The sequence below is a fragment of the Hydra vulgaris genome, chromosome 02 (genome assembly GCF_038396675.1).
Source record: "Hydra vulgaris chromosome 02, alternate assembly HydraT2T_AEP".
Lineage (NCBI taxonomy): Eukaryota > Metazoa > Cnidaria > Hydrozoa > Anthoathecata > Hydridae > Hydra > Hydra vulgaris.
Window position 1 is genome coordinate 44,554,463 of NC_088921.1, and position 27,180 is coordinate 44,581,642.

The following is a 27,180-nucleotide window of genomic DNA, read 5'->3' on the forward strand; positions in this document are numbered from 1 at the left end:
AATTATTATTCTGGACTACTGATTATCATAGCGGACGATTCAAGTAAGAAATAAAACTGTCAGTGAGTTGCAGGGCAACTGGGAAAAACCAGAGGTTTTAGTTATACCCCTGTATATATATATATATACAGGGTGTTCGGGATAAATTTGACAGTTTCGAAAGAAAAAGGAAAATCTTCTTTGTATCTATTAAATTGAATGAGTTGACAAAAAAATTACAGGCATAGTAAATTACAATACTATGAACAAAATTCACTCAAAATAACCACCATTAGCATCGATCACTGCTTCAATCCTGCTTCGGAATTTCGAACAAGCTAATGCTACAGTCTCCTTGGGAAGGACCTCAAAAACTGTTTTAATTTTATCCACTAACTGGGCTTTAGTATTACTGGAAGTGCGATTGGTGTCTTTTTCAACTGCGCCCCATACAAAATAATCCATGGGGTTAAGGTCTGGGGAGTTTCGAGGCCAAACATTTGGACTGGTGAAGTCGTAGAAATTTTCAGACAACCATTTTTGACTTTTCACAGAGGTATGGCAAGGGGCCGAATCCTGCTGCCATACAAACGGCCTACAATTGGCTACCCATGTTATCCAGGGCTTGACTACAGTGTTCAGCAACTCTACGTAGCCATCTGAAGTCAACCTGAGGCCCTCTTGGAAAAAATGCGGAGCCATCACATCGCCTTCAGAGGATACACATCCGAAAACCATCACAGTTTGGGGAAATTTAGTCTGCATTACACAAGGAATGTCCTTTGTACTGCATGCAAGCCACCTGTTATTCTGCGTGTTGTGTTTTTGATCCTGGCAAAAGTTTTTCACATCGGAAAAAAACCAGATTGTTTGTGGTTCTACAGGATGTTTCACTTTGTTTAGAAGTTTCTTCGCATTTATCAAACATTTTTCACGGGCCTTTTCTGTGAGTAGCTGACCTTTGTGGCGCTTGTATGAGTAGTAGCGAAGGTCTTCATTGAGTGCAAGCTTCATAGTAGAGGATGCAACATTCATTTCACGTGACAAAGCCCGAATTCCAATGCCAGGGTTCTTCAACACCTGTTCCTGCAGACTTGCGAAGAATTCTGCTGTACGAACGCAATCAGATCGTCTGCTAGGGATCTTTCTTCTTACTACATCCTCGTAGTCACCATTGCAAGTCTCTAGTTCATACCTGATTGTTTTTACTGTGTTCAGGGAGCATTGGGCAGCAGTCATAATATCCTTATTTTGATGGCGGGCACGAATCATCATGATGCAAGTTATTCTCGTCCATGATTCAGGTGGGTTCCAGTCATCCATCCTTTCTGACATCTTGTATATGAATGAAGAAGGGTTCAAACTTTTAAATGACCTGTAGTGTGTATTAATACCTCTAATCTACAAAAAAATATAATCAATTATAAATATGTCAAATTTATCCCGAACACCCTGTATATATATATATATATATATATATATATATATATATATATATATATATATATATATATATATATATATATATATATATATATATATATATAAATTAGTAGAAATACTTATCTAATTTTTGTTTTCATCAACACTGTGTTTCACCATCAGTAGGTTCATCAGGAAGAATCTTCCTGATAATAGTTTTTTAAGAAAGGCTGTAAAAAAGTTTAGTTAAATTGATAATTTTTTTAAAAATTTTCAGTGACTTTATAAAATTGAATACTTTATAACTTGAAATGCAGCACAAGTATTTTATAAGCACTACACAAAATAAAAAAGGGGAAGCTCAAACTTGCATCAATTTAATTTTTTAAAAAGACTACTACTGTTAATGCACATATGCATTTTTATAAAAAAAAATATATTTTTTAATGATATTTTTAAAGCAAAAATTATGCAAAATCATTAGAAAAAAGCAAACAAATAAAAAAGCTAAAATATTTTTTGTTAACATCTTATTAAATAATTTATTTTAAGTAACCTAGTTTAATTAACTCAAATCTGATTTTCTGTCATTTAAGAAATAAGTAAGTATTAGAAAATAACATTAATCGCAGTTTGTCTCAGCACTTGGAGATCTCTTTTAACAGGCTTGATAGCATCACTTGTAATATTTTTAAATTATATTTTGTCGCATGACTTTTTTTTGGTTATTTTATTCTTTTTTACTATTAAGTTTGTTTTTATAGGCTATGCTTAAAAAACATAAAGCTCTTATGGCAGATATTGAAGCTTTCAGTGCAATTATTAATGTCTTGAATGAACAAAGTCAGAAATGCAAGGTTTGTTACACAATGCTTATATATATATATATATATATATATATATATATATATATATATATATATATATATATATATATATATATATATATATATTAGGGTGTGTCATACTACTTTTTTCTTCCAAATTGAAAACCCTATATTTCAAAAACTTGTATATATAATTTTACTAAAAAAGTTTAGATTTAAAAATCCGAAATGATTAAGCTGCCGGGAATCGTGATTTAGGATTCACCTCAATTTCCGGAAAATTTCTTTCAAGAATAGTAAATGTTTGCTTGTGGTTGTATATTTTTGTCGGCTTAAATTTTTTTTTTTAATTATTTTTTTATTATTATTATTAAAACGTTTATAATACTTTCCGTTTATAATCATTTATCTATCATTTAGTTATTAAATTAATAAAAAAAGACTTTTTAATTTTAAATCATAATTTTTTTAACAAAATAAAATTTACATTTCTTTTATTTTTGTCATTAAAATCAAATCTTTCTTTGATCGATTAGTAGACATCAATTGTCTTGATAAGTCCTGCCCTCTTATAAAACCAACTCTTTTTTCATGAGAATAAACTTTGCTTGCTGCTTCTGTTACCTGTTTAACTCCTCTTTCAGTTGACTGCCCATGACAAGGCCAATTCGGAACATTCATAGGCTGAAATATTATCTGTTTTACTTCTTCTGTTGTCAGATTACAACTAAAAATAGGCTCATAGGAGATATTCCAGTCGATTAGCTGTATAAGCGTTGTTGTATCTAGTTTTATTTCTGGAGTTATTCTAGCTCTTACATTTTTATCACCAGTTTGAAGTTTTTCATCACCAGGACCTCTGATTTTCACAATTAACTCTATACCATTCTTTCTTTCCTCTACATTCTCTGAGCAGAGCATGGTCTGTATGATGGACTCAGAGAAAGCATACCACGCTGAACGCCAAATGGTTCGCATAACAATTTCTAGTACTTCACTTGATTGATGTTTCAGAAGGCTAAGCTGGTAAAGAATATGTCTCAGTGCTTCAGTAAACCTGTGTTTGACTTTAATTTTAAACCACATAGGCATGTAAACTCCAACAATCAACTCAATTATTAATTTTAAGTTTTTTAAATTCTTGCCTTCTAACTCATGTTTTGAGACCCACACTCTACAAAGTCTGTTTGCAGCTGTCAACCATCTGGAATGATTAACTGGCCCAATTTCAAGTAAAGCCAAGTCTGCGGGTATTTCTCCACTTCTAATAGCAGAGGCTATTTTATATCTATAAAACTGATTGGAGGATAAATTTTTTATTACTTCGTCCTTAAGAGTAATAAGCGGATTTCCAACATCAATTTTTTCAAAGGATGGATTAATTTCCAGAGCAGTTGCGTCATTTAATAATTTTCCAATACTGGCTCTCCATTTGTTGATGCTCAGAGTCTCTCCATCAAGAGTAGTTATCAGATACCCAGAGGAAGTTCATTTGTATGGAGTGTGCAAACCAGCCAGTTTAGCTTTCTTCCTAATTTCACTTCCAGCCAATGTATTGCTCCGCCTGACCATCCTGTGTTAACACTAGTAGAATCACCGCCAATCGCTTTTAAGCTTTTATCGGTACCATTATTTTTCAAAAATTCATGCATATTCTGAGCAACTACTTTAGCATGTTTTTGAGCCTTTTCAGGTGTGAAATGGAAAAGATATCTCCCTCTGGGCTCTTGACATACTGTATAATGTTCCTCTTTGATTGTAGCAGGATAATATTTGGACGAACCTTCGACTACTAATTGAACTTTTGTATTATCAATTCTGCCATCAAAAAAAACGCAATCAATAATGCTAGACCTGCATTGAGTATCAAACTCTATAGAAAGAGACTGCATAATTTTTTCTTGAGCTCATTTGACTTTGCTGTGATCAATAACTAACTTGGTATCATCTTCTTTAACTATTTCTGCATCCATCCAAGCTGCTGTTGCAATTGCAGCTGTTTCCTGTAAGCCTGAACCATACCGTATGCTTGCTAAAGCTATGTTGGAAATACTTTCATAATTCCTTTGTCCTTGTAAACATTCATAAACTTCATTCTGTTGACACATTAGATTGAGTTCAGAATTGTTGTTTGTTACAAAATATTCATTACTAAATAGATCCTCTGTTTCGCTCAATTCAAATTCAAACATTTCTTCCTGACTTCTAGTTGTTTGTTGCTGTTCTTGAGACGCTTTTTGTTTTAACTATAGATAAAGTAATTGAATTTTTATTAACTAATGCATTGTAAAATACCGTAAATTAAATTTGATTATATTTTGTTATATTTTAGTTAAAACAGGCAGATTTACTTGTAATATAAATAAAATTAATTTTACTTTAGAGACTTTTCTTTATTAACAAATTGCTAATTAAAAACATAACTAATTACAAAAATCTTACTTCTTCCTTCAATCTTCTTTCTCCAGTTTTATGTAGCATTTTGTTTTCTTTCAAGTCAGCTAACCTGATTTGATGTGGACCGGTAGTCCCTATTTTAGCACTTTGCCCAAGTATAAAAACTAACTCTTTCTTTAGAATCTTTTTCTTTTTTTCGCACGTGCGATTAATGTGGGCTTCATTGTTACATTCTGACAAACAGTTTTTTTCTTGACAAGTAATAATTTGGCAATTAAAATTCAGTATATCAAACAACTTGTCAAGGTTTGCCACAAATCAATCTTTATCCTTTACGCTTGCTTTTCCACTAGCAACCAAGTTGGCTGCATTCCAATCATTCACCAATGTTGCAGTTGCACCAATGTTTCTTTTGTTTCTATTGTTTCTTTCTTGCAAAACCAGAACATATCTAAGAAGATCTTTTAGCGTTGGTAACTCCGATACAAGAATATCTATTCCAAACCTATATATTCCGAAAGCTTTGATCCACTCCTTTTTCTAGTTCTTGAGGATATTGACTCTGCCATGATTAAATAGCAAAGCTCGTAATTTGCTAACTTTTTGCGTAAATATTTTTTTAATAATATTTTTTAACATATAACATATAAATTATTAGTTTGACAATTTATAAATTAGCAACTTTATATAGTTTTGATATTACATTGAGTTCAAAGTGAGTGGGTGTAAATAATTACTTGCGTTTAAAAATGCATGGACGCAAAACAGTATCTGTGGTTAGGGTCAAAGCTAATTACGAAAAATTGACCATAAATATCCAATTTCAAAACACACTTCCCGGTAGCTTAACCTAAATTTTTTTTTGTTTTTTTTTTGTTTTTGATGTTGAAATAGTTGAACACAAGTTTTCTATATACCGGGTTTTTGTAAAAACGTTTTTTTAAAAAAATCATAAAGTATGACACACCCTAATATATATGTATACAAATTATTTTATATATATATATATATATATATATATATATATATATATATATATATATATATATATATATATATATATATATATATATATATATATATATATGTATACAAATTATTTTATATATTTATATATATATATATATTTATACATACATCGATATATATGTTTGTGTGTGTGTGTGTGTATATATATATACACAAATATATATGCAAGTATATTATATATATATATATATATATATATATATATATATATATATATATATATATATATATATATATATATATATCAGCACATGAAATAATGGCTAATCAATGGTTGTTATTTTTGGAAATATTCATACTTTGAACCCTCAAAATTAATTATGGACATTCAAATTCGATTGCCCTCTTTTGCAAATCAAATTTCGTAATGAAAAGAATTTAAACATTTAAAAAAGAATTTTAAAGTTATTAAATTACCATAAGAATTTTAAAATGTTTATGATTGCTAAATTAAACAGTTTTAAGTTTAAATTAAACATTTTTATTAAGACCATAGCAATCTTTTGTTTACAATAAAAATGGTAATTAAAAACAAGCACAAAATTTGAATCGTCCAGAAATTTCTTTGATTGTCTACTTCAATTTTTATCATTTCTGTCGATCAGTGTTGATCAGCAATAATTATTTATAACAATTTAACAAATAAATTATTAAACATACATACATACATACATACATACAAGTGCTTTTTTTTTTTTAATTTAATCTTTAGTTCTTTAAATTAAAATAATTCTTTTTGAAAATTTTTTCACTTGGATATTTACCTTATTTAAGTGCTCGCATTATAACTGCAAGCGTATTTCAAAAATAAATTATTTCATTTTAAAAATAAGTATTAAAGAATAATTTTTTTATAAAAGTTATACCTAAAATTTTTTTTTTTTTAATAATTTTTTTTTTTTTCTTATGAGTAACTTTTTTTTAAATATATATATATTTTTTTATAAGTAATTATTATACTATAATATATACATAATAAAACATTCATTTTGCTGTTTTAATTATTTTATTTAGAGGTAAACAAAACATTCCTTATTCTGTTTCTATCTTGATTATTTTATTTAGAACTTAAATAAAATATTTGCTTTTCTGTTTTTATTTTAATTATGTTATTAAAAGTTTAGAGAAAACATTTGTTTTTCTGTTTTTATTTTTATTATTTTTTTTAGAAATAAAATATTTTTAAACAAAACATTTGTTTTTCTATTTTTATTTAAATTTTAATAGCAAATAGTAAATTAAGTTTTAAAATTGCACACATCAATTAATAGATGATAAATGTAGAAATGCTCACAGTGAATTACAAACAGAGAAGGCTATAGAAGTTTGCCAAAAAATATTGAAATGAAGGTCAATGTTTGTTAAAAAAAAAAGATTTGTTGAACCCTGATATATATATATATATATATATATATATATATATATATATATATATATATATATATATATATATATATATTTTTGCGGTATATAATTGCGGTAGTGGTGTAGTGGTAAAGCACTCGCTTCATAAGCGAGAGGTTCCGAGTTCGATCCCCACCACGTCCCTGGTAGTACCGCGCTCAACTTGTTTCTCCGCGCAGCGGCTTTGTTCGTCGAGGTTTGTGTTTCGGAGTTATAGAGTTGAGAGAGGGTTATAACCACTATTAAGTAGCCTCCTCATCTGTAGTGGCCTTATCGGCCTTGAGGAGTTAAATAACAAAAAATGTATATGTATGTATATATATATATGTGTGTGTGTGTGTGTGTGTGTGTGTGTGTGTGTGTGTGTGTGTGTGTGTGTGTGTGTGTGTGTGTGTGTGTGTGTATATATATATATATATATATATATATTGATGATGGTTCCATAATCTGGCCAAAAGCTTTGGATATTTAAATTTCCATTATAGGGTCAAATGTAGACTAAAAATAATTTGCATAAACATAATATTGTTAACTATTGATAACATTCACTTTTCTACTTTCAGATAAAGCAAATGCCAACATATATGCAATTAGGTTTTTTACTTGAATTGAGCGTTTATTTAATTAAAGAAATATGCACACTTTTTTACTACAAAGTATTGACAAATATAAAGAAATAATTTACAAATACTTTAAATATATCCTATAAAACCCTTTGCTTTTAAAGTGTTGTAAATATTAAAGTTTGTTACATGAGCATAAAAACTATTGGTATTTTGAAAAAATTTTAATGTATTGTTTTATTTAATTTTAAACGCCGAAAAAAATTATTTAAACTAGTTTAACACAAATTATTAATAAAACCTAAATTTGATATTTGAAAAAGATTATATTTCTGTATCATTTATTTCTTAAAATAATCTTATTCTTTACATAATCTTTTGTTTGTTTATCCCAAGTTATTTATTTTAATTTTTATGTATTTAATAATTTTATGTAATTTTAATAAAGATTATAAACAATTTAACGATAGATTTTAACAGTTACCAATAAGATGTTTGTGAATTTATGTTCATAAATGTATTATGTCAAAAGAACTTTACACAATATTGAAAATAAAAACGATAAAGAAAAAAAAAAAATACATTTGTGAAATTTTTCTTATTTATAACAATTTTATATAAATTTTACATTCAATGTTCTACTATTTTATATTCCTTCATATCTAAATTTAAATTTTTTAAATATATATTTAATTCAAAGTCTTTAAAAAGTAAATTTTTTTAAAAATAAAACAAATTTCTTTCTTAAAAAAATTCTCAGTTGCAACTAAATACTTTTTTTTACGACCTAACATTTTCCAATTAAACATCACATAAAAGATATTAAGAGATAATTTAAATATTTTAAAAAATAAAAGTTTTTGCTTAACACATTTACGAGTTGCATAACGCTTTTTAAAAAAGGCCTGTCAAAGTTTTTTATTTTTTTTTGGGGGGGGGGGCAAATTTATTTCTATTGCTTTTAGCTCTAAATCCTTAAATAAAATTTGTAAAAAAATAAAGATAAAACAGTATTTTTATTTAAACGGAAAAAACTTTTTAGTTTTTATTTAAGAAGTATTTTATTAAATATGTTTAAACGCATGTACAATTTGCTTATGTTCTATTCAATAATAGAAAATGTAGTAATCAAATTTTGACGCAGTAATTTTAAAAGTATAGTTTGATTCATATTTTAGATCTTTTTTTTTATATATTTTTCATATTTCTTTTTATAGAATTATTGAATTAAAAAAAAAAAGAACTGCCAATAAAAATCAATAGTGTCACCCTTTCGGGCGACGTAATTGTATCAATGGAATATTTTTAGTCTAGTACTGTCAGGCGACTACAAGTGTACATCTCTGATATATATACATATATATGTATATATATATATATATATATATATATATATATATATATATATATATATATATATATATATATATATATATATGTATGTATGTATGTATGTATGTATGTATGTATGTATGTACATATGTATGTGTGTGTAAGTATGTATGTATGCATGTATGTATATATGTGCATATGTATGTATGTATGTATGTATTTATATATGCATGTATGTATATATTGTGTATGTGTGTATGTATGCATGTATGTATGTATGTATGTATGTATGTATGTATGTATGTATGTATGTATGTATGTATGTGTGTATGTATGTATGTATGTATCTGTGTGTATGTATGTATGTGTGTTGTATGTATGTATGTATCTATGTGTGTAAGTATGTCTGTATGTATGTGTGTATGTATGTATCTATGTATGTATGTATGTGTGTAAGTATATACGTATGTATGTATCTATGTGGGTATGTATGTATGTATGTATGTATGTATGTATGTATGTATGTATGTATGTATGTATGTATCTATGTGTGTATGTATGTATGTGAGTATATTAAAGATTGCATGAAAAAAAGACTGTTATTACTTCTATTTCATTAAAGAATTTTTTTTTATATTTATTAAATATAAGTTGTCACAGTTTTTTGTGACAACTTATATTTAATAATATCAATTTTAACATTTTTGTAATGATTTCAAAATGGGTTTAGAAAATTTGGTAATATATTTATTAACTATTATGTGATTTGAAATTTTTGATGATTTTTTAATAAATCCATTTATTTTTAAGCCATTTATATTTGGTGATCTGTCTAATAAAGAAGTTGTTGAAGTTATACAAAACTACGATGAAAAAAATCCACATGAAATTTCTATAGAAAAAGGTCAAATTTTAACATTATTGAACAGCTCTAATAGAGAATGGTGGAAAGTTGAAAGTGATGACCGCCAAGGGTTTGTTCCAAAAGAATGTTTGCAAAAAGTTGACTCATTCAAAGCATCTCAAGACATTTTGTCAAATATTACCGAGACTGAAAGTATTACAAGTCATCAAGAAAAGTTAAATAAAAGGTTAACTTTTGCTATTTCTTTTGTAAAAAACTGTTTGACTCAAAAGTATATTTACAGAAATATTTACTCACTATATTAACTTTACTGACTCGGTTAATTTTGCTGGCTATATTGATTTCAAAGACTATATTAATATTATTGACTCAGGGCTCAATTTAATGGTCGGACATCGCCGCCCCTCTGACCATTCTTAAGACCTGCTAAAGAAAAGGCAACAAACCATTGTTGATTTTTTCATTAAAAATGAAGAATGGTTGGTTAACCCCAAAAATCAGTTCTCTAAATCAGTTAAGGGGCGGCGATATCCAACCATTAAATTGAGCCCTGTTGACTGCAATAACTTTACTGACTATATCAATTTTACTTACTATATCAATTTTAATGACTTAATTTTACTGACCATATTTAAAAATATATATTTCGTTCATTTTTTTGTGCTAAATAATAAATATTTCAAATCCTTCAAATATATTTTTAATAAATTTAACTGAATATCTATTGGAATTAAATTAATAACTGTTAAATTTAAATTGTTCTAGTACCTGTTATTATTATAATTATTATCTGATTTATTTGCATTTTAAGAAAAAGACAAAAAAGTGATATCAGGTATATCAAAATTACTCTGATGTAGCACTGAGAAAAAGAAGTTAATATAGTGCTCTATATAGTAAGTTAATATTAGGGGTGTACCGGATCAGAAATTTCGAATTTTGACTGAAACCGAATTTACCAGAAGTGTAAATAAAATTCCGGTCGGAATAAGAATAATACTTATGTAGTTTTTACCTTCAAGATTGAAAGTGAAAGCCTGCACCTCAGCATTGTTGCTACATAGTATATATTTATAACCTAAAATATATATATAACCTATTTCATTAATTTGATTCTTGTTTCATTTAAATCTATTATGTTGTTTTTATTTGTTTGCTTATAATTTTGTTTATTGAAAGTTTTAATCTGCATAATATTTTAATTTAAAATTATTTCTTTGTTTTCTAGTTTTCCATTTAAGTTAAAATTGAAATATTTTCTATATTAGGCATATTACACTTTTTAATTGTTTAAACTTTAAGATTTAAAAGGAGTTTTGATGTAAAAAAGCTAGGTTGTTTCCCAAACCTGGATAGCAACTCTTTTTGCACCATAATATTACTAAACTTCTAGATATCTTTATAATTGATTACTGCATATAAAATTACATTGTTTTTGTTAAAAGTTTTGTATTTTTTACCTAGGTGTACCTATAGTTCTTCCTTGCCCTGGTTTTTTGATTTAATTTACACAGTCTGTTTCACATGTCTTAAAAAAAAAATTAAATAATGAATTCCAGCATTCCGGTCTAAAATATATTATTTCCAGTCGGAACTGGAATGACCTAAAAGTCACAAATTCAGAAAAATGGAATTCCGGTACATCCTTAGTTAATATGAAGATTGCAATATAGTAAGTTAGTATGAACATTTTCCTTTTTAAATTTGATTTAAACAAAGACAAGTTGGTTGAGTAAATAATATAATCAGGAAGATCTGTGTATTGTTAAAAATTTTGTTTCTATAAAGTGGTGTGTTAAAAATATTTTTATCATAGCAAGTTCAGTGTTGTATTAAGTTTAGTGTTGTTGCAAGTTCAGTGTTGTAACAAGTTTAGTGTTGTAACAGGTTCAGAGTTGTTGCAAATTAGTGTTGAGATAAGTTTGATATTGTAACAAGTTTAGTGTTGTTGCAAGTTTAGTGTTGTTGCAAGTTCAGTGTTGTTGTAAGACAAGATATCTACATTACATAGTCTATGTTGCATAATCTACATTACAGAAGATTTTCTTTTGCCTTCTACATAAATTTATGATATTTTTAATATCAGATACTTGATCATCACCCTGTACCTATTAATCAAATTAGTTTAGTTAGTTATTTAATGTAATTTCACACAATTAAATTAGAAAATAATAATTTAGTGAATTAGCTACTATTTTATATATATATATATATATATATATATATATATATATATATATATATATATATATATATATATATATATATATTATTTACAATAAAATTAAAAGGTTCAAATAGACATTTGAAAAAGAAACACTCAATTTTAGTAATTTTTATATATTTTGCATTAGTTATAGATTTACAAAAATAAAGATTAAAAAAAAAAGATTTAAAAAAAGTATGCATAAGATTTACTCAGCAAACTTGAAATTAAAAAGTTTTTTTAAAAAATTTTTTTTTTGCTTGTTTTTAAGAAGTAGCAAAGTTTTTGTACTCAATACTTTGATTTTGCAAATGATATGGACATCTGGAATCCAGTATTGGCTGTCCACTAGGGTGTCCCAAAAATATATCATAAATTGATTTTTGATATGCATATCAAAAGTACTGCATATCAAAAATCTTTTTACTTCTAATTTTGATGTATGAATAATTTCAACTATAGTGTCAGGCCTCTTTTTAATCAGATCTTTTAACTCCAGGATATCATAAGAAAGCAGCTTAACATGTTAGTCTTAACTTCGGTTTTCAGATTCTTATCTGAGACAGATACCAAGTATGATGCATAAGACTTTGGTAAAGAACCTTTCCTATTGCTGCAAATTCTTTATTGTATTTTTTTCAACTGTCTCGGAATCAGCAGGGTGGTACATTTGAATCATCTGAATAACCAGTAAGTATATACAGTCAGCCATAAATCTTTCTTCATGATGAGCTCCAGGCTGTTTAAATGAAAAGTTCGATAACTCAGCTCCTAGAAAAATGCCAGAAGCTCACAAAGATACTTGTAATCACCTCTCTGGAAAGTATTCTTATGAAGAGCTGTGATACAAAACTCTTTAGTATCCTAGGCAAGTTTGAACAGTAATGAGCCAGGCCTGAAAGCATCTTGAGACCAGTCAAACTTTACAATTCTCTCAAGTTTGTTTACATCTTCATAAATCTTTGGCCTTGGTTTTTGGAGAATCACATAAAGTTTCTTGCTTGGACCAATTGTTGGACCAAATGTTTTTTTCATCACATGAGCCATGTGTCTTTCATAAATGTGATGTCTGCACATTAACCAGAGAACTGGTCTTTTAAGGGCATAGGAAATAATATTGCTTACAGCACTTTTATTTTTACCTGTGTTAGTGGATGTTGTGTCAAAACACAATCTAATCCAACATTTCAAAGTACTCAAGCATTGCTTAAATTGCAATGGCTTGATCACTTCCTTTGGAACTTTCAATTTTTAAGATGCCAAAAAAAAATCTAGTGGACCAAATTCTGGTGAAGATGCACTAATAGTAATTCTATCCTCATATTTAGATATTCCTTTTTTCCAATCGTATCTCTTCAAAATCTTGGTATCAAAATGTACCACAATTTTTAAACCTCCTATTTTATCTATGTTTTCCTCTCTAATTATCTGCGCCTTAGATTCCACAACATGAGTTTTCCTGTTTAGAGTTGATCTTGATATTGACATATTATCAATATTAACTCCACCAGCCTTGTAAAGATACAAAAAGATAAAGAGACAAAAGACACATTCCTGACCTAACTTCAATCTCAAATCTGGTCATAATTGGAATCCAATTGATAAGAATCTTCCATACTTAACTGAAGGCAAACCTTGATGTCACTCTAAAACTTTTTCTGTTTTTTCTAGACTTTAGCTGGAGGTAAATATAGTTTGTTGCACTCAGTTTGATTGTCACTATCTGTGCTTGAAAAGTCACCGTCTGAATAGCTACTCTCCTTATTTTTATCTTCATGTTTTTGGATTTTCTCATCTTAATTATTTTTTCTTGTGCCCTGTGAGCATTTTCACAAAATTTATTGTCCATATTCCCAAGTTTGACCATATCCCCTCTCAAATAAAGCCTCAAGAATTTTATGTCTTCCTTCTTAGCCTCATCATCCCTATTTTTATCACTTTTTATTAAATCAAATATGTTTGTTCTATTAATAGAGAAGAGAGCACTGCTCTCTTTCAAAAAAATGTTCATCTTCACCATGTTCATCTTCACCATGTTGTAGCTACCCTCTGGTAGTTCTAGTGCTTTTAGCATTTTTAAAGTGTGGTATTCCTTGACTTTCTTGGTGATTCTGGTCTTGATAGTTTGCTCTGTAACAATGAAATCTGTAAAACCCAGCCTGCTCCCATAAATTTGCAATTTCTCTCAGAATACAGACACCTGTAATTATCTGCTTGGTATTCTCTCTGCACACTCCATCAGCAAACCTGGAGTGTCTTAAATACATCTTCCCAAAAGCAACTGGACAACCAATTTTGATGTTGATCTGTGTGGTGCTAAAAAATTAAAAAAAAAAAAACATTAAAAAAGTTAACACATAAAAAATGTAATTCTTTTGTTAATTAAATTCAGATTCACCTATTGCTTTTTTCGAGATTAAGCCGGTAATACCTTCTGAGCATTTCTTCATTTGTTGGAAGTCTATTAGGGGCAAAACTCTGTAAAGGAAACCTTAGCAAATAAGTCTCTTCTTCCTCGTAGCTTTTGACGCATCATCAATATCTTTTCTCAGTGAATTTGCATGACAATTTATGTCTAGATTCATTTTCTTAAATCAATTTATTTCATTTAAAATATCTGCATTAGATGTATTTAGTTGTAGTTGATTGAATCAGGATTATAGTATACAACTAATAATGAAAAAATAGTGAAACTTGTAAATAAGTTTTATGTACAAGTTCAAACCTGTGTTTTAGATAAATTTTTTGGTTGAAAACACCTTTAAGCTTGATTTCTACTTTAATTATATATTGACTTATGTTAAATTTACCTGTCATTAGTTTTTATTGTTTATAAAACACGCATCATTTATTTTTATTGGTAGTCATGCTCTGTCAAAACATAAATAAAAAAACTTTAAATCAAAATTTATTTATTATAAATTATTATATAAAAGTAAATTCACCTAATTAACCTTCCCTTTGAGCTAAAAACTTAATTTTTGTTATTCTTCATGGATAAAATTATGCTAAATGTAGTATTCCGCACATTAAAATTTGATTTATGATATACTTTTGGGACACCCTACTGTCCACTAATGGTCATTTAAATGACCAGACAGGACTGTTTGGACACTAAATTTGATGACGGTGTTTTTCTCTTCAGCATTAATGTCTTTAAAACTCCTATTCAACATTTTCGTTCATAGAAAACACAAGCATAATCACCTGGTACTAAATTTACAGTTTTTCCCTGGGTAAAGAGTTAAATCTAGTTCTTCATCAGCATAGCTTTGTGATTATATAGCCAAAATAGCAACATAATCGTTTATACAGTTTTACTTATTTTATTAAACAAATGTTTCATTTAAGTTACAAAGAAACTGAACCCCAAATTGAAAAAAATAAATTTGACATATAAATCTATTTATTCCTTACAAATAAAAATCTATTTGAGTTAAGTTTATCAATTCAAAATGATGTTTTCAAAGTTGGTAATAGGTATAATAAATAAATGTTCAGGTATAGTATTTACATTATCTAATTGTTTCAAAGTGCTTCCCAAAATTAAATTTTTTGACGTAAATAAAATGTGTACATTTCAAAAATTATTTTTATTGCAATATTTGCTTGTGGAGATAAAATTTGATTACCTGTATCTCTTTGCAAGCTTCCTAATGTTGCCATGTTTGACTGTACTAATCCCATCACAAGGTTGATTATCGTGATTATTTTCAAAAAACTTCATGATGGAAACAAAGATTTAAAATATATTTGCAATTTCTTTATTTTTTTGAGGTAGATTTGTTTTAATTTCATTGTTGTCACAATAGTTTTATACACCATGTTCACGACATGCAACCAATGCATTCATAGTTGTTTGGCATCTTTTACATTTCAGTATTATACAATCTTTGTTATTCATTTCACACACAATAAATAGGAAACAATTATTTGTCATATCAAGAGGATGTAAAAGCAGTTTTAAGTTCTGATAAAACATGTACATGCAAAATGTGTTTCGAAGCATCAATAGTAATACACCATTTTGGTCACAAATGTGCAAAACTATGAAAACCTTATTTTTATTTCCGGGTTCTTGGTTTTGGAAATAATAAACAGTTCTTTTAAATTACATAAGAGCAAACATTTTTGTATGTAAACATTTTAAGCAAACGTAGTCTTTTTTTACCTGAAACTATATGACTATGTTTATAATATAAAAAGACTTGACCAGCCAAACTGTTATATCAGGAAAAAAAATTTCTGAATATAGGATAAGGGATGGCTAAAATAACTTTTTCTAATGCTAACTTGTGTACAGTTCTAATGCTAATTTGTGTACAGTTCTAATGCTAACTTTTGTACAGTTCTTATGCTAACTTGTGTACAGTTCTAGCCACATAGTTTTCTATATGCAATGTTCTAAAAACTTTTTTTATTGACCAGTCAGTTAGAGTCAACAAGAGTTGTTAGCTTTATTTTCTTAAATGTTGCTGTAGACTCGACAATTTTAGAGGTAGCAATACTATCATTTTATCAAATGAACTTGCTTTTTCTATATACTCATTACTAAAACAACTGTTTTTTAAAACATTCTTCATTAACAATATTTAAACATTCATCATTTTTATTCTTACTCTAGCTTTTTGATAAATGTTTTATTCTACATTGACAGGTTGGGCTCATTTTTGAAGCTTATGAAACAAGCGCTCTACCACTCTACCACTACCGGATATAACTTATATAAATTATATTACTAAATATGCTCATATTTTAAAATAAACACTTGTTGATTGTGTGTGCATATCCTATAATATTTTAATATCAAATTTAATGCTGCTGCTGTCATTACTCATTTGTGCATGTTTGAACAGAACTCACTGCAGCCATTACACCTGAGTTTATTGCAAGAAAGAGTCACAGTACTTTTTGATAAGAAAATGTGAACAAAAATATCTTAAAATGTGTATGCAAATATCTAAAATGTGTATGTAAATATGTAACTTATGTAAACTTCAAATTGTGTAATGTTAAAACATTTATCAAGTTTTACAGTTTACTGTTACTTTAAAATTGTATTGCCGCATTGTATCTCCTTAATTTTGATTTATTTGCTGTTTTATAAAGTATTTTGTTTATTAAATAGTGTTAAGACATTCATCGAACAATAGGCCTTGCTGCAAACTAACCACTTCACATGGCCGAAGTGGTTAGTTTGCAGCATTCTGAATTGAAATGCTGTGGTTCAAATCCTTGCGCTTCTAAAATTTTACTTGTATTTAAAAATTGTATTGTAGCATTATCTACTTGATTTTGATTTATAGCATTTATTTGCCATTCTTATAAAGTTATTCCATCTTTTGTTTTTTTTAAATATTGTTAAAAATTGGCAGATAAGTGTCCGAAGTACAGCATGAGAGTTCAAATCCTGTCTCCTGCACATTAGTTTATTTTTTTAAATCTTTTCCAATTTTCTAAAACACAAAATAAAACATTTTTAAAGTTCTATTGATGTTATATACAAAACATATATAAAGATATCATATACTATAAAAAACAAAAGGTAGAGAGTTTTTGAAAAAGCTTAATGTTTCAATAAACATCAAAACAGCTGTAGAATTTTTTTTGCGCATACGTCAAATTGAAATTGCTGTAAAACCTAAACAGATAGATATTTTATGAAAAATTTTTTTTGTTTTTCTTTCAGTCTTTCCTAACTTATGTCTCTAAACATGTGTCAAACTTCACCAAGTTTAGTGATGTAAGGTGCAAACACCTGATTTTTTAAAATATTTTTGCTCCTTGTTTAATTTTATTTTTATTTTTTTAATTATAACAATTTTTATTAAGGTACAATGCTTTAACTGCTAATGCTCAACAAAGAAATATTATGTTGCAAGAGTCTATAAAAAAGAATGCAATGTTGCGCAAAGTTAAGCAGATTCAATCCTGGATTCAGGATTCGGTATCAATTTAGTTTTTATTGAAACATAGCTATTATGTTATAATTATGTATGAGAAATATTTACTGTCTTTTAGGAAGCTGTTATCATGTGCTCGGAAGTTGGAGTCGACATGGATGATGTTGAAGCTCTTCAAAAGAAGTATGATGAGTTTGAAAAGGTTTGCATCTTAACATAATTAAATTTAATTAAATAAAAGTTTTGTCAGAAATTTATTAAAAAATAAGTTGGAATTAATATTATGCTACAAAATATTGATAATAAATTGACCATTGGTCAATGACCAATCAAAGAAAAAATAAATAAATGGACCAATGCAATATTGTACCACTATTAGTATAGTGGACAAAAACAATTTGTTAAATTTAAAATGTAAAAATAATTTTGTAGAATATGGTTGCTCAAGAACAGAGAATTACAGAGTTGCAATTGTTGTGTTCTCAACTTAAAGAAGAAAATGCAAGTGAATATGAAAAAGTAAATGCAGTTCTTGAGGTAGCCTAAAGATGCCATTGGAATTAATTATATTATTTTTTTCAATTAAGAATTTTTTTTTTTTTAACTTTATCTTGATAATTTGGATCTTGCTTAATTTTTTGAATAGTTATTATTTCATAATATTTAGAATGTTTCTCAGCAATGGGGCAAAATGTTAGAGAATGCTTCACAACGCAAAAAAGTTTTAGAGAGTTCTAGCGAAATTCACAAGTTCCATCGGTAAATGTTTTTATATACACACTGACTACACATTATGCAAAGTTTCACACTTATATACATATTCAGATACATAAATATGTATTACATTTTATTCACATATATACATATTGTCGGGGATAATGCATATCTGCGTATTTAGCATTGGTATATTTAGTATTTAGCATTTAGCATATTTGGATATTAATGATTTTAACACCAAATATCTATCGTTGACATTACAAAAAACATGAATAATACTCTTTATACTAAAATGAACTCAAAATCTGTTGAAATAAAAAGTATATAAAGTTTTAAACTTCTCCAGTAGAAAAAATGTACTGTAGATATGTGGTATTATCCAATGCAAGTTAAGTGGTTTTGCACTATCCCCGACAATACTCATATACATAAATATGCTTCACATTTTATTCATATATTTATATTTTCACATGCATAAATATGCTTCACATTTTTTCACATTTACTAATATCTTTTATGTATAGTGATTTTTACATTTTTTTTTTTTAATGTACATTTTTGAAATGCGCACTTTAAACTACATTTATTTTTAAAAATCATATGTTTTGTTTTTTATTTTGTTTTATTAAAATGAGTTCAGAAATATTCTTCCGGCACTAGTAAGTGAGCGGGGTCCTGGCCCCATCTAAAAATGAGATTTTTTGCAAACCCAACCCTGGCAAAATTATAAGATTTAGCAGGGGCTGGTAGCCAGGACTAGAAAAAAATTATAATACTTTTTGTATTATAATTTTATACTTACATTTACTATTTATTATATACTGGCATATATTTATATATTTTTAAACTCTATTTTACTTCCAACAAGATTGCAAGCAACCACTATTAAGCTATGAGTTACTTTAAAATAGAGAATAGGTTAAAATACTAGAAAATGATAAACGAAGACTTCAAAAGTTGTAGGATGTATTAAAAAGAAAAACATGAAGACAGGGAAGAGTTAAAAGGCTTTTTTGATGTGCAAGGAAAAAAACTGGATTAATAAAAGTCTTTACAGCATGAAGGGACAGATACAGTAACAGGATGCAACTTGTTGAATAAGAAGCCAAGCAGGAATGAGTTTTGGTTTATTGTAATAGAGATAATAGTTCGTTTGAGGATTGACCATGATTGTATATGTAGAAAAAAGAAAGAAATGCAACCTTACAACAATGGGAGAGTGGCTCAAGCTTGGCAGATAAAGCAGGTTTAATTACATTTACAATGTGGTTTTAAACTTTGTCTGAGAGTAAGAGAGTTGTTATTTGTCAATATAGGAATCCCAACAATATTTTTTTGCAGTAAATAAATGGGTTTTGTTGCCTAAAAAAATTTGAGGGTTTTAAGTCCAGAATTTAAATTCTACAAGCCACTGCAAGCCTAAGGCTGTTACAGAAGAGAGATCAGATTAAAAACCGGCTGCTTGTTCTAAGCAATCAAAAAGTGAAGGTTTTTTGTCAAGACAAGAGTATAAAGTTGAGTTGTCAGCTAATAGAGGCACTTTAGATGTAAAATTTTCATGAAGATTGTTGTTGTAGATAAGAAACATTACAGGAGCAAAGATTACACTCCTCGTTATTTCAAGTTTTTTCAAGGCCTATACTTTTAATTATTTCAAGTAACTTTAAGGGTACCACAAAGAACTTTGTGGTACCCTTAAAGTTACTTGAAATAAAGAGGAGTGTAGGCTTTCAAGAATAACTTTAATACTGCTGTTACAAAGAAATAATTTAACAATCTTTAAATAAAAACCTTTATATAAAGAAAATAATAGCAGTTAGTTAAGAGTGAAGACTAATTGTAACATAGTTAGAGAGGTCAAAGTTTGTTTGTCAACTTGTTTCTCTGCGCAGCGGCCTTGTTTGACGAGGCTCGTGTTTCGGAGTTATAAAGTTGAGAGAGGGTTATAACCACTATTAAGTAGCCTCCTCATCTGTAGTGGCCTTCTTGGCCTTGAGGAGGTGAATAAACAAAAAAAAAAAAAAAAAAAGTGTTTTCTAGAGTTTTAAAAAATTGGATCTAATTATTTAGCATTTTTTAAAAGTTTAGCAAAAATTGAAGCGAATTCTGGAGAACATCTTTTAAAGACCATGACGGTAATCTTGTCTGGAGCACAACTGTGGAAGTGTTTAATTGAGAATTAACTTGAGCATTGGAAAACAGAGTGATTTTGATGTTTAACAATGGGTTAATCTGTTTAACAGGCAGGAAGAGTGTGGCCATTAGATTCAAGAGTTAAATTAGAATAAGATTTCTTTGCAAAAAATTCTGCCTTATTCTGGGGAGAAGTAAAAAGATCAGACCCGTAAATTAGAGATTAAATGTTAGACTTACTTTAGTTTATGACACTGTTGAAAACTTATCAAAAGTCTCTAGAACCTAACATTTGAGATAAGAAACAAGATTTAGTAAACTGAGAATAACAGAACTTAATATCAGACAGGACCTTTTTACATTGACTTCTTGGAATAATAAAAGGACATTAGTTTATAAGAGAGATGTTCTTGTAAAAAAGATGAAAAAAATTATCAATGTTTAATAAAGCAACTGCTCAAGATGGTTTAAAATGCTGAGTAAAATGAGGCTTGACTTAATGTTGAAGAAAAGGAATTTCAAGATGCACTTTATGCAATCATATTATGGGTATAAACATGTTTGCTATTTGTTTAGATGCTGGAAAACAATATTCTTTTATATTTATATAAACTTTAGTATTTATATGGTTTAGTGAGAGACATTGTCTTGGACAGATTAGAAAAAAATGTTTTATCGGACAACGTTTTTCAGAGAAGATTAACATGATTTGGGTATCAGCATGTAGAGAGGTAGCAGCTTCAAGAGAAAATGGAAATGGTAGAAGTAAAAAAACTTGAAGAGAGTATTGTATGAATTTGGTTTAGTTAAGGAAAAAAAATACTCTAGATTGTTTATATTAGAGAAACAGCATAAAAGAGGAAGGCTAAAGCATGATGATGATGATGATGATTGATGATGATTATGATGATGATGATGATGATGATGATGATGATGATGATGATGATGATGATGATGATGATGATGATGATGATGATGATGATGATGATGATGATGATGATGATGATGATGATGATGATAATGATGATGATAATGATGATGATAATGATGATGATAATGATGATGATGATGATGATGATGATGATGATGATGATGATGATGATGATGATGATAATGATGATGATGATGATGATGATGATGATGATGATGATGATGATGATGATAAGGATGATGATGATGATATCGATGATGATAATGATGATGATGATGAAAGCGATATTAATGATCATGATCATGATGGTTATGATGATTATGATGATCATGTTGATCATAATGATGTTTATATATGCATATATATACAAAATATAACATGAGTTTTGAATGAAAAAAATATACTTTAGGATGTATAATTGTTTATGCAGCCCCGGTCACAAACCCTGCCTTGGCTTTTCTTCTGATTTTCTCCTCAAATTGTTGATATTGTTGTCTGAGAAGTTTTAATACTGCTTTCATTTAACTTTCTATAGCTGATTTGTTTGGCCCTAATTTGTTCAGTTGCAGCCCTTGGAGTTAGTAAAAATGAGGTCGGCAATTTATTGCTGACCTTAAACTGTAAGAGGTTGGCTTCAGGTTGGTAAAAAAAGTTTGACACAATAGGATTACAAAAAACATAGAAATGAGGGCACCATTTTTTTGAGGACCTTAACCACTTTTAGGTCATCAATTAGGTCAGCATTGCTGAATGCTGTCCCTGATTCTGGGGACTGCAGTTGTATAATTTTTTTCTCGATTTTTTATCATTTCAAGTGCTCATAGGTCTTTTCTCAATCTAAACAATATTTTCCTGGAACATTTAAATCTATAATTATTTACTATGATTATGTAACTGGAATCTGTAAAGGGTACATTCAGTTTATAGACCTGTTTATGTTTAAGGGTGGCACCCTTAAAAATATTTTTTATTAAAAAAATTTTAAATCCAGTATTATTTTGTTATATAGAACACATTTAGGGAGTGTCAGCAAACATTTTCAAAAAAAGTTGTTTTATGCACCACCCTAATATATATATATATATATATAATTTTTTTTTTTTTTTTTAGATTATTCACCTCCGCAAGGCCCGAGGGGGGCCACTACAGTCGAGGAGGCTACTCATTTTTTTTTGTGTTTTTTATTTGTTTTTTTTTTAGTTGTTATTCGTGGTGCAACCCTCTCTCAACTCTTTAACTCCGAAACACGAACTTTGCCGAGCAAGGCCGCTGCGCAGAGAAACTAAGTTGAGCGCGGTACTTCCAGGGACGTGGTAGGAGTCGAACTTGGAACCTCTCGCTTACAAAGCGAGCGCTCTTACCACTACCTCACTACCGCATAATATATATATATATATATATATATGTATATATATATATATATATATATATATATATATATATATATATATATATATATATATATATTATGCAGTAGTGGTGTAGTGGTAAACTCCACTGAACTTTCAAAATTAATACTTTAAATTTTATAAGTGATGGCTTTAAACAGCAATTGTTGTTTAAAGTAAGTTCTTTAATATAACTATACAAGAATATATAACTTTATATAACTTTATAGAAGAATATATAACTTTATATAAGAATCATTAAAGTTACTACACTAAATAAGAGGAAAGATTTTGTTGAGAAGAAAAAAAAGACAAACTTTTTTGAAAGTTGTTTAAATTAAATAACTTTGATCTTTACTAATGTTTTTATATTATTGAAATGCATTTAAATAAAGTAACAAATCATTGCTAATGATTTTTTATGTAAAATATGAATGAACATATATATTTTTATATTTATATAAGGATTTTTTTTTTTTTTATCATAAATATTATATCAACTTTTTAAAGAAACGATTTAATTATTTTTTCTTTTGTTTACATTACTGCAAAGAATTGTAAAGAATCTTTTTTTTAACTTTTAAATGTAAGTATTTATTAAACAATCGTTAGATCTATGTTGTTACTTTATTTAAAAGATTTTTGCATAATTATAAAAGCATTAGTAAAAAAAACAATTTAAAGTTATTTATTTTAAACGTAATTTAAATAATCTTATCATTATAGTTTATTATTTATTATAGTTGAGTTTTATTTTTTTGATTTTAGTTTTAGTAAAGTTTTTTTAATTTTTTTTATGAAGATTTATTTGCTTCTTTTAGAATTAGTTTTTCTTTAAGTTTCTTTATAGTTAAGTTTATAGTTAATTTAAGAAACAAATTTTCAAAATATCCTAACAGCCGTAGTCAAGTTTTCAAAATCAAATAGTATTTGTGTTATAATATTATGGCATGAAATCGCACGCCTTCCTGCCACAGCCTGATATATATATCTATATGTCCCTGGTAGTACCGCGCTCAACTTGTTTCTCCGCGCAGCGGCCTTGTTTGTCAAGTTTCGTGTTTCAGAGTTAGAGAGTTGAGAGAGAGTTATAACCACAAGTAGCCTCCTCATCTGTAGTGGCCTTCTCGGCCTTGGGGAGGTGAATTATAAAAAAATATATATATAACTAGTAGTATTGCGCATCTAAATATACCAAAAGAGTAGTGAATAAAATTGCACTAAATGAATAATAAATAAGAATTTACTTAACAAGTAACAATAGAATTAGCAGAAAAAAATTAAATTATAGTTTAAAATAATGTTAAAAACACAAATGAAATTTAAATTGTTTTACATTAAAATTTATATAAATATAATTAATAGTTTTTAAATCGAAAATTATAAACTCAAAACTATTTTAAATTGTTTTCTACATGTTTATTCATGTAATGTATTTCTACTAATTTTATGTGTATGTGTTTCTTTATAGTGATGCTGATGATGCTAAGGCTTGGATAGATGAAAAAGGTGTTTCACTATCATCAATAGACTATGGTAAAGATCTTGCGAGTGTTCAGTCATTGCAAAGAAAACATGAGGTCTTAGAAAGAGACTTAGCTGCATTGGAAGAAAAGGTTTTTTTTGTTTAAAATAAATTTATCAGAAAATTTTTTTATGATTGAACTTTTATGATTTTTATTATAAACTTTTTTTATGATTGTTTAATTACGTAATATAATTATTACAGGTTAATTCACTTAATGCAGAAGCTGGAAAGCTCATGGACAACCATTTAACATCTGCTGATTTAATAAAAGAAAAGCTTAATGACTTAACTGAAAATTGGTCAGAGCTAAAGAGAAAAGCAAATGAAAGAAAAGCAAAGTTGAATGAATCATATGCTTTCCAGAAATTTCTTAATGATTATCGGTAATTGTTTAATTGTTATCGATTAGTTATTAATAATTTTTTCGATATTCTTGAATATAAATCATTCTTTTCTAAATTAACAGAGATCAGCTATCTTGGATTCAAAGTATTAATTCATTAGTTTCGTCTGATGACCTAGCATCAGATGTTGTGGAAGCTGAAGCTATGCTAGATAGACATCAGGTGAATTTTATTTTTATTTATTTATTTTTATTTTTTGATTAGTTCCATTACTGTTTTTATGTAGAGATTTCATATTAATTGTTTTACTTAATTATACTCAGAAAAGTAAACTATATAATACAATACAATAGTATAAACTTACATACAATAGTATAAACTTTTTTAAATGATTACAAAGTTTTGATATTTTTAACCAAGTTTGTTTATGTAATAATTTTACTTGTTATAGAAATTATAAATAAATAAATAAATTTTCTTTTCCCTAAATTATATTTAGGAACATCGATTTGAAATGGATTCTCATGAGCTTACATTTGACAACTTTAATGCATTTGGTGAAAAGTTAATGGAGGAAAAACATTGTAATTCCCTTGAAATAGCTGAGAAAATCCAGGAGATAAAAAAAAGCAGAGAACATCTAGAGATGTATGTTGATAATATAGATTTGTTTTTAATTTTTAGAATTATATTATATAGAATTATATTATTAAATTTATTTATTATTAAATACTGCAATATTAATAAGTTAAATATATGTTGTCAAAAAAAACACCTTATTGAATACCCAACTGATATCAAAAGACATAAAATAAAATATATTATTATTATAAATAATAATATTATTATAGACTTAAATATTTTATTGCCTTATTTTTAAAACACAATTTATAGCATTAATATACAGTTAGAATTTTTTGGGGGCTGTTTCCTGGAGTTTGAAGATTTATGGCTATACTTTGATACTATACTATTGCAAAGAGACCTTTAGACTGGGAGAATATTTGAATTTTTGTTTTATTATAGGTGGTTATTAGAAATGTAATTTAGGTGTTTTTTACTTAAAGGTGTTAGATTAAACAAATCTAAAAACTTTTTATTTTTTTTCAATTTGATTAAGCAACTTTAGTATTTATTTTTTAGTTAATTTTTGTTGTTATTTTAAATTAATTTCTATTTGATGTCAGACAAAATTTTTGATTTATTGTAAGACCACAGTAAATTCTTTAGTAATGTATCAATAAAACTCTTTTTAGATTGTGGAACAAACGTAAAAAAACCTTAGATGAAAATATGGATGAGATGCTTTTTAATAGAGATGCAGAACTTGCAGAGTCTTGGATGGCAGCAAGAGAAACTTCATTGAAAAATGAAGATAATGAGTCAACTGATGTGCTAATGAAGAAACAAAAAGATTTTGAAAAAGCCATTGCTATTCAGGTTTGTAGTTTAATATCTTTACACAGCCTCTTTTTTATCAGCTGTAGATTGTATATGTGTGTATATAATGGCCAAAGTGATGGTAACTAAGGTTGGCAATTGATTACTGACCTGGTTTTTAAGGTGAAAATGTTACATTTTTTAAATAATAATGTTATATTTTTTTATCTTTTTTATGAAATATATATACTAAAATAAAAACGAAATAAAAAACATTTAATTCTAAATAAAATAATTCAAAACAAAATCACCAAAACTGATGTTTTATTTAAATTCCTAATAAAATGGAAACATGCTGAATTTGTTTTTCATAATTTTAAGCAAACATCGACATTTAAAGAATAGTCATTGAACTTTGTTTTTCTGTCAAAATGTTTGCACATCTGTTTGTTTAACCCTGATACCGACCTAATACAGTTTTAGGATCCTTGAACATTTAAAGGGTCCCTAATATATATGTAAAAAAAGTTGTTCAAAAGTAGGTCAAGCTGTTACTCAAAAAAATTTGTTTCCTATAATAACTTATGTTTTAAATTTTTTTTTATAAAACTAAAAAGAAGTGCATTTTTAAAAGTTTTTAAAGGTTTTTTTTTTTCTTGATATGTTTTTTGCCAGCATAGTCAAATTGATATGTTTAACAGCCAGTGGTCAGATTCTTTTTGCAAATTTAACTAAAAGTAAATTTTACTTTTAGTTAAATTTGCTGAGATTATCATCCAAGGTTACATGCTCTTTTTACCCCTAATTAATTTAGTTGTAAGGTTTTATATCA

At 27.6% G+C, this 27,180-nt stretch overlaps 1 protein-coding gene across 1 annotated transcript in view; it reads left to right on the forward strand.

The window, feature by feature from the left end:
* LOC100205922 (spectrin alpha chain, non-erythrocytic 1) overlaps nt 1-27,180 on the forward strand; it is a 121,795-nt gene that overhangs the window by 46,375 nt on the left and 48,240 nt on the right. The window contains exons 23-33 of the mRNA XM_065791061.1: nt 2,166-2,258; nt 9,764-10,044; nt 17,857-17,971; nt 18,046-18,129; nt 18,360-18,464; nt 18,595-18,686; nt 24,568-24,712; nt 24,826-25,007; nt 25,091-25,190; nt 25,468-25,616; nt 26,225-26,408. Of these exons, the coding sequence (XP_065647133.1) occupies nt 2,166-2,258; nt 9,764-10,044; nt 17,857-17,971; nt 18,046-18,129; nt 18,360-18,464; nt 18,595-18,686; nt 24,568-24,712; nt 24,826-25,007; nt 25,091-25,190; nt 25,468-25,616; nt 26,225-26,408 (1,530 nt within the window). The remainder of the gene's footprint in view (nt 1-2,165; nt 2,259-9,763; nt 10,045-17,856; nt 17,972-18,045; nt 18,130-18,359; nt 18,465-18,594; nt 18,687-24,567; nt 24,713-24,825; nt 25,008-25,090; nt 25,191-25,467; nt 25,617-26,224; nt 26,409-27,180) is intronic.